We start from the raw sequence: 16,489 nt of genomic DNA, 5'->3' as shown, positions 1-16,489 counted from the left end.
GCTCTACCATTATATCCCATCCAGGTGAGCTTAGGAAAGTGATTTATACTTTCTGAGACAGTTTCCACATCTGTAAAATCAAGGAGTTGGACTTGTTTCCTTCTATCTCTAAATGTTTGATTATATGGTCTTAAGCTCCATTAGGCTGTGAGCCCTTAGAGAGCAGATTGCAAAACTTGTAAGAGTCACACATCTCACAGGTCAACACAGACCTAGACTCACAAGGTTTGAACACTCATATATATACACAAGGGCAAATGTATATATCAACCACTTCTAGGGTCAGCACTCCCACCTGAATCGCCCATCATTCTCAGAAGTGTGTAGACCAATCCACCAGTGCTGTTCCTGCCCTCGGGAGAACTGAACAAGGCAAAAGGCAGCAAATTAGGGATGGCAAGAAGAGAGAAAAGAGAACAAATTGTGATATCTTCCCCAAGTCGGCTTTCCTATCCTCTCCCTACCCTGGTATAAAAACAATATGTGACATGTCTAAAGTACTTGAAGATTTACAAATTCCTTTCCTCCCCATAACCTTGGGAGATAAGTAAGAGAATTATCATAGCCTCCATTTTACATGTCACCAAGACTGGGGAGGGCCAAAGGCAGAAGGGCCTGTGGGTCTCATTACAGGTCCTTCTTTTCCTTGAAGAAAGCTGGCTAGCCATTTTCTGCTCCCCACTTGGTCAGCCAACATAGAGTGACCAAATCAGTCTATTTTTCTAGAGGGCGACCTGGCTTATCTGAAGAAGTCTCTTCCAAGGCCACTATAAAACAAAAGGATCTGTCACTTCCTGGCATAACCCCCACACCTCTAGTGTCTGGTCCTTCAGCATTTTGGGGGAGAGATTACATTTAAGTGAGGAAACAATCTCCAAGGGGTTAAAGGCCTCTTTGAAATAAGATAACCAGCAGATGTGGCTAGGGCTTAAACAAGGCTTCTGTCTGCAAGACCAGGGATTTTCCATGGTATTAGGTCAACAAATAAAAGCAAATCAGAAGCCTTCCCTCTGTCCACTAGGAGTTCTTCCCCCTTCCCTTCTCCAGGGCTGACTACCACCTTCTGAAGGTTGTGTCCCAGGAAGTCCAACTCTGCTTGGCTATGTACCGACACTAACTCAGATTGGAACCATGTGCAAATACGCTGGGCCTGCCCCCACGTGGAATGATGCTCAAAGAACTTGTACTCAGCCTCCTGGAAGCGAATCCACTCTTTCCGACCTGCAAAGAAATACTAGGTATGTTGGGGAATTGGAGGAGCATGTAGGGAGGTAGGTAGGGAGAGGCAAGAAAGGGGAACTCGGGCAGGGCTATACAAGTAGGGCATTGCAGGATGCAGAGACCAATGAGGGATATGCTCAAGCTTGCCAGACAAAGACAGGGCATGGGAATAGGACATCTGTGTATTGGGCCATTCTGTGAAGTATTACAAGGTGGGACAATCTCAAGCCATCTCTTTGGAGTGGGAGGAAGGGATCTCCAGATGGAGGGACAGAGGCAGGGGACAGACCAAAGCCAGGGAAGGCTAGAGGGAAAACATCATGGGAGCTCTGCCCTATGGTGAGCCAAACATCCTGGATTATCCATGTTGCCTCCATCTCTTGCCCCCAACCTAGGTTCCTAATTCCCTCATCCATGTCATTCCCAATCTCCCTCCCTCCCTTGTTCTGTATCTTCCATCTTTAGTTGGAAGGAAAGAGGAAGAGCTTACCTTGTGGGCTAACATCAGGCTCCTTTACATCAACTCCTATTAGGACAGAGAAGGGGAGGCTATAGAGGGGCAGCAGGAGAGAGGGACCTCCAGGAACCCACCAGCAGACAACACCCTGATCCCCAGCCGTCCCTCCAGGGCCCTTCCCAATGGCAACCTTTGGGAAGTTTGCAGATCCAGTCTAGCTGTGTCTCACACTGCATGGCCACCCACTGCAGGGAAGCCAGGTCGAGCACCACACAGCTCCGGATGTCATCATCATCATGGCGACTGCGGTCAAAATTATGATAGGAGTACTGGGGAAAGTGATGGAAGGAAAAATTTGATGGGGGCAACCCTTGGTCTGTCTGCCCTCTGTGCTGCTCTTGGCTGACAAGGTTCTCTGAGTGGGCAGTCCTTTAAACTAAGATGCAGAATACCTGAGTCCAAGACCTAGTTAGCTAAATGTTCTCCCAGTGAGCCCTTGGAACCACAGACTTAGAATTGGAAAGGCCTTAGAGGTCACAGAACTGGAGAGAGGCCAGAGGATGGGAGAAAGTCTTGAATCCATGTCACTGAGGAATCATTTGGAGGAAATGGGGAAGTTTAAGCTGGAGAAGGGAAGGCTTTGGGGAGAAGAGCTGTGTTTAACTGTTCAAAGGACTCTCTGATGGAAGAAGCATTAGACTTGTCCTCTGACAGAAGGCAGAAGCAGAAGCAAAGGAGGAAGTTGCAAAGGGGAGAATTTACACTTGACACCAGGTCATACTTCCTAATCAATCAATCAAAAAATCCAGCATTTTTAATTGTCTACACTTTGCAAGGGAAGCCAGTGTCTGTCTTCAAAGAGCAGAGGGAAAAAACATGTATGTACATAACTGTCTGTATACATATGCATATGTTAAATATATAATATAGAAAATAGAGTACACATTATTTATAATATGAAAATATATTATCTAAATATAAATTTAGCTATCTAAAGATTTAAAAAGCATATTATATGCTTGTACTGTCAGCTTTTTAATTTGTTTATATAAGCACATAATATGGCATATTACATATAATTTGGAGACATAAATATAAATCTAAGAATATAGAATATATAAAATTACATAAATACCAGTAATTTATAAATCACTAATAAATATGTAAATACAAATAATTTGGAAAGAAAGCATTACAGGAACAGATTACCTCATGTAGGAGTTGACCCTTGAGTTGAGTTTAAAAGGCAGAAGAGATTTTAAAAGGTGGAGATAAGGAAGGAAGAGCAGCCCAGACATGGGGAACAGCCAATGCAAAGGCCTGGAGACCAGAGATATACAAGGAAAGTAGGACAGTTTGACTGGAATATGGAATATATTAAGGGAAGTCATACATAATAAACCTAGAAAGATTAAGCTGGACCCTGACTGGGAAGGCAAGCTCTGAATGCTGAACAAAAATTTTATATTTTCTCATAGAGGGAATAGGAGACACTAGCACTATGAGAAGGGGAGGGACCTGGGGACAAGACGTAGGCTATAGAAATGGCAGTTTATAGCCCATAAGTGCAATGGGGTTCTTTAAGAGGGAGCGCATTCCCTCCGATTGGAGATCTGACTCCAGGTGTAAGCTAGATGACCATTTGTTGGATCCATTAGAGTAGAAATTCCTTTTTGGTTCTGGGTTGGACTAGATGCCTGCATAGGTTCTCCAGATTCTAAGATTCTGTAATTCAGGGTTCAAGCCGCTCAGTTTACAGACAAGGAAACATTCTAGCTATAAGTTTCCTTAGCCTTGTTTCTGAAGGAGAAAGAGCCTTGATGCTACCCATGTATACACAGAAACACACACATATACACACTTACACACATATAAGACAGACACACATACTACCAGCAGCAGCAGTAGCAGGCTCCTTAATTTTCATTTTCTGTGTGGTCCTGAATCCTATTTCTGCTTCTTTTCCTTCATCCTCTCTATCCTGGCCCCCATCCCTAGCTGCATACCACCTCCTCTCCTATTCTTCTCACTCCATACTTTTATCCATTCTCATCCCTCCACCCCTGTTCGCTCTCTTCTTCCCCCCTTCACTCACCCCTAGGCCATCGCTCCAGCGCCAGCTTCTCTCCGCTCGGGGGTCTCGTCGGTTCAGACCAATCCAAAACCAGTGCTGCTCCTGGATCTCAGGCTCGGACTCACTGCCCACACAGACACCCCACCCCCACCCAAGCCCTGGTCAAGAGGGTAAAAGGTTGAAGGACCCCTGGAGACACCCTTCCCTCTGACCTATGACTTGGGAGCCAAGGGGTAGCCAAAGAGAAGATCCCATTTACTCCCAAACATTTCCTCCTATCTCCTGCTCACTTTTTCTTTTTCTTTTAAAACCTTCTCTTCCCTATTAGAATTAATATTGTGTTTTGGTTCCAAGGCAGAAGAGCTGTAAAGACTAGGCAATGAAGGTTAAATGACTTGCCCAGGGTCACAAAGCTAGGAAGTGTCTGAGGCCACATTTGAACCCAGGACCTCCTGTCTCTAGACTACCTGGCTATTCAACCTCCCTGCTCACCTTCACAATGACTCATATATATGAACATGAAAAACATACGTAGGCACGTCCCTTAGTTGGCACCCCCCCACTTGGGCCACATATAGCTGCCATCTTTCTCCCACCCTCTGCCCTCTACATACCCATACCACCCCTCCACCAGACTCCTTAATCCTCAGCCAGTGTGGCTGGATCTAGCCAAACAGAAAAGCTTATGTTTGATTCCAGGGGAATTGGGAAATGGGAAACCACTGGAAGGGGACCAACATGGTGAGACCTGGGCTGTTGGAAGAGCAGCTGAGCCCTCCCCAAGGGGAATGGGCTACCCTGGTGAAATAATGAGTTTCCAGGGATGCCTCTCACATGAGCATGCATGTAACCAAGCCCACATGTCCCCAGACACCCCAAGTTCCATACCCAAAGATTTTGTTGAGCATGCTGGACACAAAGTGCTCTTCTTCATAGCTGGCCAGGCTGAGCAGCTGGGCACCCATCTCCTGGCACGCACTCTGGGCCAAGGGCCAACTCTTCTTGTCCTGTAGTCGGTCTGAGCTGAATACCTTGTTGGGGAGAAAGAAGGTATGTGTGGAGGCGGGGATGAGGAAGGACCACCAGCTTGGCGGGCATCTTCTCACCTCTCCAACAGCCCCAACTATCCCACTAGACCCTTCTCTCCCTTCTCCCCTGCCCTGGAATCTAGGGGAAGAGAGCTGCCTGGCATCCCAATGGCTGTATTGGAAACTGTGGCCTGACTACAGAGGTGGAGGAGATGGTCATTCTCTTCAAGGGGAAAGGACTTTAGGAAGTAGAGCTTGACCCCCAGACCGATTCCCCAAACCCCCGGAGAATACCTCCTATCTGCTGTGGGAACCAGTGGGGAGATCAAGGTGGTTGTTGCTGGTTCTGTCATTTACTGGCTATTTAAAAACCTTGCAGTAGTCCCTTCCCTCTCTGAGACTCAGTTTTCTCCTTTTGAGAGGCAGTAAGCATGGTGCAGTGGATAGAAAGCTGGAGCCAGGAGGTTCTGAGTTCAAATCCTGCCTTTCATACATGCTGCCTACAAGACCCTAAGAAATTCACTTAACTTAGCCTCTCTCTTAGTGTTCTAAGGCCCAGAGCTCTAGAGAGCTGCCTAAAGTCTAGTTGCATAGAATGTGCCAACCTACATTAGAAGAAAGAATTTCCTAACCTGGGAGTTCCATGTATCAGTACATGTATGGGTCCAGTCCCCGTTTGTTTCCCTAATGGAGACTGCTTGGCCCCTCCAAGCATTTTCTCTGACTGATCCCCATGCCTGGCAATGTCTCCCTCCTCATCTGTCTCCTGCCCTCCCTGGCTTCCTTCAAATTCCATCTTCTACAAAGATATCTCTAGTTGATATCTCTAATTACTCCCATATATAGCTTGTTTGCACATAGTTGTTTATATATTGTCTCTCCTATTAGACTCCTTTATTTGTAGCCCTATCACTTAGGCTTAGCATAGCTCCTAGCACATAGTAGGGATTTAATAAATGCTTGCTGAAGGGGTAGCTAGGTGGCTCAGTGGATAGAGAGCCATGCCTGGAGATGGGAGAGTCTGGGTTCAAATCTAGCCTCAGATACTTCCTGGGCAAGTGTGACCCTGGGCAAGTCCCTTAACCCCAATTGCCTAAAACAGAAGGTAAAGATTTTTTTAATGAAGTAAAATAGATCTTGTTGACTAGTTGTCAGCACATAGTAGGTACTTAATGTTATTTGATTGACTGTTTATAGTATATAAAGTGTTTTTGCAAACCTTGCAGTGCCACAGAAATGTCAGCTATTGTTATTACTTATTAGGACAAAAGCTGGTGATCCAGAAGAGAAAGAGCTCTCACTTTAAGGGATGGACATGCCCATAGGGCTCTTGCTAAAGGACAGGTGCTTTAGTTTGCCGAGAGGACACTGCATCTCCTGATTTGTCCTCCTATGCCCCTTGACCTCTAGGTTGTGTCAAGCAAGATGGCCACTGAACATCATGGGCTATAAGAGCTATAGAAAGGTTGTATGCTAGGGATACCTAATTGGCTGGATGGATAGAGCATCAGACCTGGAGTTGGGAGGTCCTGGGTTCAAATCTGACCTCAGACACTTCCTACCTGTGTGACCCTGAGCAAGTCACTTAACCCCCATTGCCTAGCCCTTATCAGTCTTCTGCCTTAGAACTGATACTTAGGATTGATTCTAAGGCAGAAGGTAAGAGGTTTTTTTCCCCTTTTTTAAAGAAAATAAATAATAAAGGCTGCATGCTTCTCTTTCTTGGGCCAGCTTCTCTTGGGGCAAGTCCAGCACCTGCTCTCCCTTATTCTTCCAGCTCCTGAGTAAAGGTTGAGTGTTTCTCTGCCCTCCCCAACCCAAACAACAGTTACTAGAATTTGAGTGCATGGCAATGAGAACATTTGTTTGCCTAGGTGAGTCTGAGCCTGGCAGCTTCTTCTGTTCTATACTGAACAAACATCCAGAGAAATGGACGTTTCCAGCCCCAGTGGTAACCTCATTGGTTTGAGAGGTCAGGAGTTCTTGAGTCAGTGTTGGCAACTCAGCAGGAGCTGCTTCCTGTAACCCCACCACTTCTCAGGAGAGAAAATGACTGCAGATGATGTCATCCTGAACTTGACGGGACTGAACGCATGTCTGGCTGGCCAGAAAATTTGGACTGTATAGATCCACGATGAACTGAAGTGTCTATGCAGAAGTTCCACAAAGTTCTTTGTCTCCCAGAAGAGTATATAATAGGGATGCTTGCTTTATGCTTTAAGCATTGGTTAATGTGTGCTTCTGAGTCTTGTAAGCCTCTTGTCAGTTTTATGGGGAGGAAAATAAATATCTGTGCTATATCTGCTATCTACTTTGTGTACTGAGTACATTTTCTAGAAAGGGGAACTTGTTCATCCTTTCAGGAGAAATCCTAGTCAGGAGTCATACCTAAGCGGTTTTAGAGATTTGTCGCGTAACTTGAAGAGGGAAAGGGAGAGCTGAGCAGAGGAGGGAGGAGAGGGATGCTAAGTAAGAGAGAATGTAAGAGCATGATCTTCTCCCCCTCTTGGGGGTCAGTTGCCCCTAGGACTGAGTCTGGTTCCTGTAAGTCCAGAGTAGGTGAAGCCTAAAGCAGACATATGAAGTCCAAGTAGGACTTGCTATCATCTCAAGAGAGTAAAACATCTGCCTTGACAAGAGCACATCCATCTCCAGGGAATAAGAGCAAAGATTGTAGGTGATCATCATCTCTATGTTATCACATTTCCATCAAAGGTATTCGATGGAAATATTGCACTGGGCAGACCCAAGTTTGAACTTTCCATCCTTTTTTTGACCTGGTGTTCTAAACTGCCCAATTTGGTCCTTCCTTGAGTGCAGACTTTTACCAGTCAGATCTTTACCAAAGATCTCACCAATGCAAACTGGATTCATAGAATGTTCCAGTTGCGAACACCCTCAGAGTAAAGTGGAAAGATTTCACCCCAACACTGGGGCACTGATCTAGAACACAGCTGCACCCTGCCCCAATGTCTATTAGGCAGATTTCCCCTTCACCAGCCCTTCCTCAGCTGGGATCCTTACCTTATAACAGTACCGGAGCTTGAGGTCAGAGGCCCAGCCCTGGGGGCAAGAGCCAGTGAGGCTCGGTGTGGGGTCAGGGCCAGGCAGCTCGGGTGTCACTGGGGTCCCCAGGTTCTGGCGACAGATGTACCGAGCCCGGAATGTGGTGCAATTCTTCACCTCCCACAGACCCATGGCACTGCCAGTGGCCAACGCCACACAGCCCCCTCGGCTATAGCCTGAAAGGGTGAAGAGAGAAAATGCAGGTACCTTATGGGGTTGTCCCTTCCTCCCTTCCTTCCAGCTGACCACCAGGTCCCTGAGACCCCAGGATCTTCTAGGGCTGGGGAATAGCCAAGCTCTTATTGCTCCAGTAATGCCACATGGGAGCACACATGGAGGTGTCCACCTGGCAAGGGGAAGGGCAAAGATTTGGCTATTGACTGCTACCTCTCTTCCCTCTAGTTCTTAGTACAGCAGAGAAAGGGCTGACAGTATAAGGCACAAAGGTGGGGGATACAAGAAAGGGAGCCTACCTGGCTGGTCCCGGTTCCAGTGGGTATACACGACCTCATCTCCACTGAGCCAGTGGAAGGAGCCTGTCCCATTGATGTCTTGAAGGGCTGTCCAGAAGTATTTGCCATCCCAGCTATAAATGAGGCTACTGACATAGGCTTGTTCAAACCTGGGTGTTGGGAAGTAAAAAGAAGACAGAAAAAAAAGAGAATGAGAGTGCCTTAGAAGCCTCTTCTCATCAAACTCAGAGCTCATTCCCTCCCTTTTTTCCTGGCTTCAGAATTCTCCTCCTCAGCTCCATCATAGAATAAAGAGAGGAGAAGAGAAAAAGATTTCTGGGTTCTGACACTAATGGGAATAATGATTATCTATTCCACATCTCTCCCTTCTCATCCAGTCTGAGAAAAAGGTAAAATACACCCCCCAAAATTTTTTCTCAGCCTTTGGCAGTCTTGGACCCACTTTGTGGAAGGATAGGGTAGCTGGGAGGGGGTAGATGAGAGCATGGTCCAGATTATCCCTTGAAGTTTCTTCCTGCTGTGACAGTTGTGGAGAAACCAACCACAGGTCCTTGAAATCTCAGCCATGAACTAGAAGGAACATAGGCAGTGAGGCTATCCAAATGGATGTTTCATCAGTTTTGTGATTCTGATTGTCAAGAAATGTATGCACCCCTTCTAGGACCCTGCAATGGAATGGGATGAGATGGGGGGGATGAGATCTAACATGCCTCCACTTTTGTTTCAATTCAGTAGAAGCCTTGGCAGGGATCTGCCCCCATTGGTGAAAGGGGGAATTGAGGCCAGAAGTATGTCTAAGAGGAGCTATGGACAGGACTATAAAGAACTGGGAAGCTAGGTGGCACACGAGATAGAATCTCTATCTCCCCACGTTCTAATGTGGCCTCAGATGCTTACTAGCTGTGTGACCCTTAACCCTGTTTGCCTCAGTTTCCTTATCTGTGAGAAGGAAATGGGAAACCATTCCAGTATCTCTACCAAGAAAACCCCAAATGGGGCCACGAAGAATCAGATATGAGTGAAACAACCAAACAAGTAAGGAACTACCAAAGCTCTCCCTCCATCTCATTGTGCCCCGAACCTGTTGGTGATGGTGACCAAGGTGGCACCTTGGTCCATGCACATCCGGCGGGCTTCACTGTACGTCACATAATCTTCTCCTAGCCAATAGCAGGATGGGCTATGCCAGGTCCAGCCCTGATCAGGAAGAGGAAAAAGGGAAGAAAGCTGGATCTAAGGAAGTGCCTTCTACCTACTGGGACCTACCTACCCTCCTCCTATGGGACACATATAATATACAGGGAAGGAAGACTAGAGCAGAATCTGAGCCCCCTAATGTCTTCTCCTGGCTCAGGACATTGCCATGAGTGAGAAGATGAAAAGGAAAATTGAAGCTGTGGACAAAACCCAATGTCAGATGAATAGGACACTGGAGATGGAAAGTCACAGGGCAATAACTAGGCAAGACAGAAGCAAGGAAGAAAGAGAACAGAAGGGAGGTAGGGATGCTGCCTCCTCTCTCTCGTTGCTGTTTCAGGGCTGGCATTGGGGGATGTGATTATGGAACCCTGAGAGGGACCAGAACAAGGAGGGAAATCATAAAACCTACAGAGGATCTTCTGTTACCTGACAGAGTATGAATGAAAAGAGGGAGGAACCAGATGCTACAGGGGAAAACTACTGATTTCTTCTGTGGATTTAGGGGCTTTTCTAGAATCAAAACATTCAACTCTCACTGATATTGTCTTAAGACACCCTAGATGAAAAGGGTTAACATCCTCACCAGGAAGACATGAAAAATGAGGCTATACCCCCAATTCAAGGGTGGGGTTAGTGGCCAAGACAATCTGGCTAGAAGAGTTTAGCAGGATGAGAGTTAATCTTCCCCTTCCCTAGAGAAAGGCTTTGGGGGCAAGAGGCTCCTTGGCTAGAAGACTGTGGGGTGGAAGAGACCACAACTAGAGTGCTTCCCCTTATTTCTGGGGCCCCCTTCCTTTCATTCCTAACACCCTCAACACTATACCCCTCTGTTCCCCTTCTCACTATCCCAAGTCAGGACCTGGTTTTTGTCTGCAATTTTGACTGAAGTAGGAGAGCCTGGCATAGTAGGAGGGACTCTCTCTCTCTCTCTCTCTCTCTCTCTCTCTCTCTCTCTCTCTCTCTCTGTCCCTCTCTCTCCAAAGAAAAACAGAGGGAGCAGCCAAGCTGGCACAAGAGAGCCAGCTGGGGAGGAATGTGGCCTCTAGTTCCGGCAGATGGAGCCTCCTGTGGCCAAAACACCACAAAGTTTTCTTTATAAGAGGCCCCAGCTCCTTGGCTGCAGGCTCTCCCTTCTCCACATCCCACCCATCCCCATCCCTCCCCCCTTGGCTGGACCCACCCATGGTGAAGGAGGAGCCTGGGAAACCAGAGACTGGGGATGGGCAAAAGTGCTGAAAAGTCCATCTCATCAGTTTGAACTGAGATGGCATTGGCAGGGCCATACGTCTCACTGAGAGGTACTGGACACCTCCAGTTGTGTTTTCTTTGCACCCATCCTATTCATTGTTCTCTCTGTCTTCCCCCAGTGTGCAAAGAAGAGAGGATATCTCCCTTCATTCCCCCTGGAGATAGTGACTTGGACCTGAGTGGATGCTGTCTGAGAAGAAGAGAGAGAAGTAAAGGGAAACCCCCAGCCCCAAGGATTGTGCCATTATTACCCTTGCAATAGTGGCCCTTTGTGCATTAGAGGTAATCAGAGAGTGAGGATAATTGAGCAAAATGCTACAACATTTTCTTTTCCCCTTCCCCGAGCCCCCTCCAAAGACCTTTATGGGCCTCGGTTTAGCCCCAGGAGGTTATTCCACTATGATCCTCACCTTTCGGCATCCATGATCTTCTTCTGGTGTACCCAAGCTAACTTGGCCTGCCTTCTTGCAAATGGAGGGCAATGACTGGTTGCAAGGACTATCATTCCAGCGTCCATCCTAAAAGATGGTGGGAGATAGCAAGTGACTCAGCCCAATCCTCCAAGGTAGGAGGAAGCCCCCATATGATGGCCCATTACTATCCTCATGGCCTCGACCCAGGCTATTCCATATCCCCAAAAATCCTTGCTTCTGAACCTAATTCTGCCACTGACTTGCCCCTGTATCCCAGAGTACTTAAGAGTACTCTGTGTAAATCTTTATCAGTCTTCGTGCCTGAGGGCCATTTCCAGGTGGTCAGTATAGTAGAACCCACTGTATTCTTCTCACTGCTTATATAAAGACCAAGAACTAGGAGTCAAGGGATCTGGTTTTGAATTCTGACTTTGCAACTTACTGCGTGGTCTCGGTGTTTCACCCTTCTGTGCCTCAATTTCCCTATATGTAAAACGTGGATAATAATAATACCAGCTCTACCTACTGCAAAGTTGTTGTGAGGACAAAATGAAATAATAGATTAATGTGCTAGCAAAGCAGATGAAACCTTAGACTGGAGACCTGGACATCAGCAGACCCATGTTTAAGCCCCAACTCTGCCACTGAGGCTGAGGCTGAGGCTGAGGCTGGCAGACCACTTGAGCTTGGGAGCTCTGAGCTACAGGAGGGCTAAAACCAATCAAGTTTTCAAACTAAATATAGCACCCCTATGGTGAGCTCTCAGGGAAAAGGGGGTACCAGTCCTCCTGAGGAGTCACAAAACAGTCCAGGTCAGGAGAAAAAAAAAGGCAAATTAAAGCTCCTGTGCCAATTATGAGGTTGGGTCCCTGAATGGCCTCTTCATTTACAACTTGGGTGAGATAAGGAGACCAAATCTCCAGAAAAAAAAATGTTTTCAAAAGGTCAGAGAAGAGAGAAGCCATAATGCAGTGGGAAGAACAAAGGCTTTCAATTCATATCTATGTTCAAATATTGGTTCTGCCACTTAGTATCCTATGTATGGGCCAGCTAAGTGGCATAGTGGATAGAATACTGGGCCTGGAGTCAGGAAGACTGGAATTCAAATCCAGCCTTAGACATTTACTAGCTTTATAACCCTGAGAAAGTCACTTAAACCTCTGTGCCTCAGTTTCCTCTTATGTAAAATGAGCCGGAGAAGAACATGATGAATTATTCTAGTATCTTTGCCAGACAAACCCCAAAAAAGGGTAATAAAAAGTCAGACATGACTGAAAAATGACTTAACAACAGCAATCCTTTGTAGGAATCCCTTCGTTTTTCTGGGTTTCCATTTGAAGGTTGGACAGAGATGATCTTTAATGTCTTCCTCTCCACCACCAACACCCCCCACCCCGTTCTAAATCTATAAGCCTGACTCCTCCCAACTCTAGTTTTTTTGAGAGGTGCAAATTGGTGGGAGTCAATGGGAGAAGTCTCACCGGTCCCCAGATGGTGACACAGTCCTCTAAGCTGTCTCGGAAGTTGTTGGGCTCAAAGGGGTGCCAGTGGGTGAACTGTACGAGACTTCCATCTGACCATTCAAAGTTCATCTGTAGCTTCAGGTCATTCAGTCCGATCCATAGCTCTTCCACCTCTGCCCAGGTGGGGAGAAGTGAGACAGGGAGTGAACATAGGGGAGGAATGAATGGGAGTTGGATGAAAAGAGTGGGGAGGGTGATTAGCCCTCTCAGGAACTGGTCACCCTGAAAGAGTGTGAAAGAGGCAGGGGCAAAATAGGACCCCTGTGGACCTTAGTAGAAACTTATCTGAAAGAAATGCAGTGGAATAAAGAGGAAAGTCCAGACCTGAGAATCAGGAGACTTGAATTCTCAGCTGGGCTGTGCTACTGACTAACTGTGTGACCTCTGGCAAATTATAGCCTCATTCTGGGCTTCAGGTTCCTCTTCTCTAACATGAGAGAGTTTGTCTGAGGTCCATCTCCAACATTCTGGTATTCTTCAAGTCTGTGGTCCTACCTGGCTTGGGCCAGGGGATGGGATGAAGTAGTTTACTCCGGTCTGGTAACTATAGCAGAAGTTTATAGCCTTTTTTATGTCATGGACCATTTGGCAGTCCAATGAACCTCTAGAAAACTTTCTCATAAGCATATTTAAATGTATAAAAATAAATAGGATAGCAAAGGAAACCCATTATATTAAAATATTAAAAATAAACATACAGACTCCACAAAATCTATTAGATAGCCCATGAAGACCAGATTAAGAATCTCTTCTCTAAAAGCTCTTCTGTCTCCCATTCCTCTCCAGGATTCTCTTTGAGAAAGTAGAGAAAACAGAGGTGGGTCTAGGATATGTTAAGTAATTCAGGAGAAGTGGGCTGATGGAGGTAAAGGAGGCAGAAGCAGGGATCTAGATGCCAGTAATCTTGGAGCATTCAATTTCTGGTGGAGTTGTGAATTGGTCTGGCCATTCTGGAGGGCAATTTGGCATTATGCCTAAAGGGGCTTAAAAGAATGCATGTCCTTTGATCCAGCAATACCACTACTGGGTTTATATCCCAAAGAGGTAAAAAATATGGGTAAGGACCTATTGTATAAAAATATTCATAGCTGCGCTCTTTGTGGTAGCAAAAAATTGGAAAACGAGGGGATGCCCCTCAGTTGGGGAATGGCTGAACAAATTGTGGTATATAGTAGTGATGGAATACTATTGTGCTATAAGAAATGATGAACTGCTTGATTTCTCTAAGAACTGGAAAGACCTCCATGAACTGATGCGGATACCATATAATAAGCAGAACCAGGAGAACATTATACACAGTAACTAAAACACTGTGGGACGATCAAAAGTAACTGACTTTGCTACTAATAGCAATGCAATAATTCAGGATAATTCTGTGGGACTTATGAAATAAAATACTATCCACATCTAGAAAAAGAGACATGGAAGTAGAAATCCAGAAGAAAACGTGATTCATCACTTGTTTCTATGGGTATGTGATTTGGGGTTTTAGTTTTAAAGGATTGCTGTTTTACAAAAATGGATAATGTGGAAATGGGTTCAAGTGATAATATACAGAGAGAGACAGAGACAGAGAGAGACAGAGAGAAAGACAGACGGAGACAGAGACAGACAGACAGAGACAGAGACAGAGACAGAGAGAGAGAGAGAAAGAAAGAGAGACAGAGACAGAGACAGAGAGAGAATGTGTGTGTAACCCAGTGGAATTGCTTGTCAACTCTGGAAGGGGAAAGGGATGAGGGGAGGGAGACAACATGAATCATGGAACCAGAAAAAAAATCTTGGTGCATTCAGGATAAGTGGGTGCAAGGGCAGGGATTAAGCTGCAAGATATTTTCAATGGTTCTGAGACATTCAAGAGAAGCCAGCTGATAGTGAGGTTGGAGGTAGCTGGGGAGGTGGTGGCAGGCTACTCACCTTGTTTTATCTGCTTGGTGATAAACTCAAGTTCTGCCAGACTATGGATGCTGAGCAGGTCCCCACCTCCCCTCAGACATGCCTTCTTGGACTCATGCCAGCTCCGTTTCTCTTGTAACAAGCGATAGCAATGGGATTGGAAGGGCCGCCAACTCGGCTCACACTCAACCTTCATATCAGCCCAGGAGTCTGCAAGAGGGAACACATTCACTAACTCTCCCCATCCCTCTCCTAGAGATAGATTGCCAAGATCCTCTCATCACTGAATCAAGACAATCAAAAAACTCCATAATTGTTCATGAGGGCGGTGTCTTTTGCCTCTCTTTGTACTCCCAGCCCTTAGCACAATGCCTGGTATATAGTGGGTGCTTAATAAATGTTTATTGGATGAATGAGTGAATGAATCTTTTAAGCCAAGGAGGAGAGGCAGCCAAGTACAGGGGAAATAGTGGCTTTGCACTGGCTGTCCCTCAGCCTTGGAATGTGTTTCACCTTCCTAAAATCCCTTGTTTCCTTCAAAACTCTGCTCAAAGAAGATTTTCTACATAAAGTCTTTACTCGTCCTCAGTGATGGTGTTCTATGCTCTCCATACCTCCCCCAAAATTTATCTTGTATGTATTTGTATATAGTCTACAGAGCAGGAGTCCTTAACCTTTTTTGTGTCATGGAACCCTTTGGCTGTCTGGACCATAGTGTGCAGGAATAATATATAATAAATATTAGATAGTGCAGTGGATTGAGTGCTGGGGCTAGAGTCAGGAAGACTGAAGTTCAAATCTGGCTATCAGACATTTACTAGCTGTGTGACCCAAGGCAAGCCACTTAACCCTATTTGCCTCAGTTTCCTCATCTGTAAAACGAGCTGGAGAAGGAAGCTGGCAAATCACTCCAGCATCTCTGCCAAGAAAACTCCAAATGGAGTCAGGAAGAGCTGGACACAACTGAAACAACTCAACAACAGTAAATGTACAATAAAGCTGAAAAGACAGGTCAGAGTCACATTCAAATCTAAAAAGAAATGATCAGAACCTAAGTAAGAAGGAGTCACTAGAGGTTAATGGGTAAAGGAGTAACATAATCAGACTTGAGCTAGAGGAATTTTGTTTCAGTGGCTATATTTTGATGTCTTCTGATGGATTGGAGAAAGAAGAGAACTAAAGACCAACTCCAAGGTTACATCAGCAACAGCAAACCAGAAGCAATGAGAGCCTAGACCAGAATAATGGTTGTGTGAATGGAAAGAATGGGACAGGTGCAAGAGATGTGGTGGAAGTAGAAGCAGCAAGACTTGGCAACTTCATTCAAAGTAAACCTCTGGCTTTCATGTCTTCTTTCAGCCCTGCCTCTTCCTCCATCCCTCCCTGTTTCTGTCTCTGTCTCTCTCTCTTTCTGTCTCTGTCTCTCTCTCTTTCTCTTTCTCTCTTTACTTCTTTCTTTCTCTCTTTCTTTTCCTTCCTTCCTTTCTTTCTTTCATTTCCTTCTTTCTTTCTTTTCTCCTCTCTCCCCTCCCTCCCTTCCTCCCTTCCTTTCCTCCTTTCTTCATTTCTATCTTTTTCTCTTTCTTTCTTTCCCTTACCTTGTATCTTACTATGAATCCTAAAACAGAAGAGCAATAAGGATTGGGCAATAGGGGTTAAATGACTTGCCCAAGGTCACATAGCTAAGAAGTGTCTGAGACCAGATTTGAATGCAGGTTCTCCTGATTCCAAGTCTGGTGCTCTATCCACTGTGCTACCTAGCTGCCCTGCCTTTTCTATTAGCCTGGGAATCTCCCTGAGGGCAGTGACTATGTTGCATTTTTCTTTGTATCCCTGGCCCTTGCTACATATGGTGCCTGGCACAAGGAAGCATTAGGGGGAAGGTCAACT

General features: G+C 45.8%; 1 protein-coding gene across 2 annotated transcripts in view; it reads right to left on the bottom strand.

Annotated features, from left to right (window-relative positions):
• MRC2 (mannose receptor C type 2) overlaps positions 1-16,489 on the bottom strand; it is a 115,909-nt gene that overhangs the window by 33,151 nt on the left and 66,269 nt on the right. For both annotated transcript variants that reach the window (XM_007482540.3, XM_007482539.3), the window contains exons 7-18: positions 14,621-14,809; positions 12,662-12,816; positions 11,178-11,285; positions 9,401-9,516; positions 8,320-8,468; positions 7,805-8,022; positions 4,641-4,783; positions 3,774-3,876; positions 1,869-2,007; positions 1,712-1,747; positions 1,061-1,221; positions 296-363 (exon numbers count right to left, since the gene is read on the bottom strand). In XM_007482540.3, coding sequence (XP_007482602.2) covers positions 296-363; positions 1,061-1,221; positions 1,712-1,747; positions 1,869-2,007; positions 3,774-3,876; positions 4,641-4,783; positions 7,805-8,022; positions 8,320-8,468; positions 9,401-9,516; positions 11,178-11,285; positions 12,662-12,816; positions 14,621-14,809 — 1,585 coding nt within the window. The remainder of the gene's footprint in view (positions 1-295; positions 364-1,060; positions 1,222-1,711; positions 1,748-1,868; positions 2,008-3,773; positions 3,877-4,640; positions 4,784-7,804; positions 8,023-8,319; positions 8,469-9,400; positions 9,517-11,177; positions 11,286-12,661; positions 12,817-14,620; positions 14,810-16,489) is intronic.

Source organism: Monodelphis domestica, chromosome 2 (assembly GCF_027887165.1).
Source record: "Monodelphis domestica isolate mMonDom1 chromosome 2, mMonDom1.pri, whole genome shotgun sequence".
NCBI classification, from domain to species: Eukaryota; Metazoa; Chordata; class Mammalia; order Didelphimorphia; family Didelphidae; genus Monodelphis; species Monodelphis domestica.
This window is presented reverse-complemented; position numbering and strand designations above follow the sequence as displayed.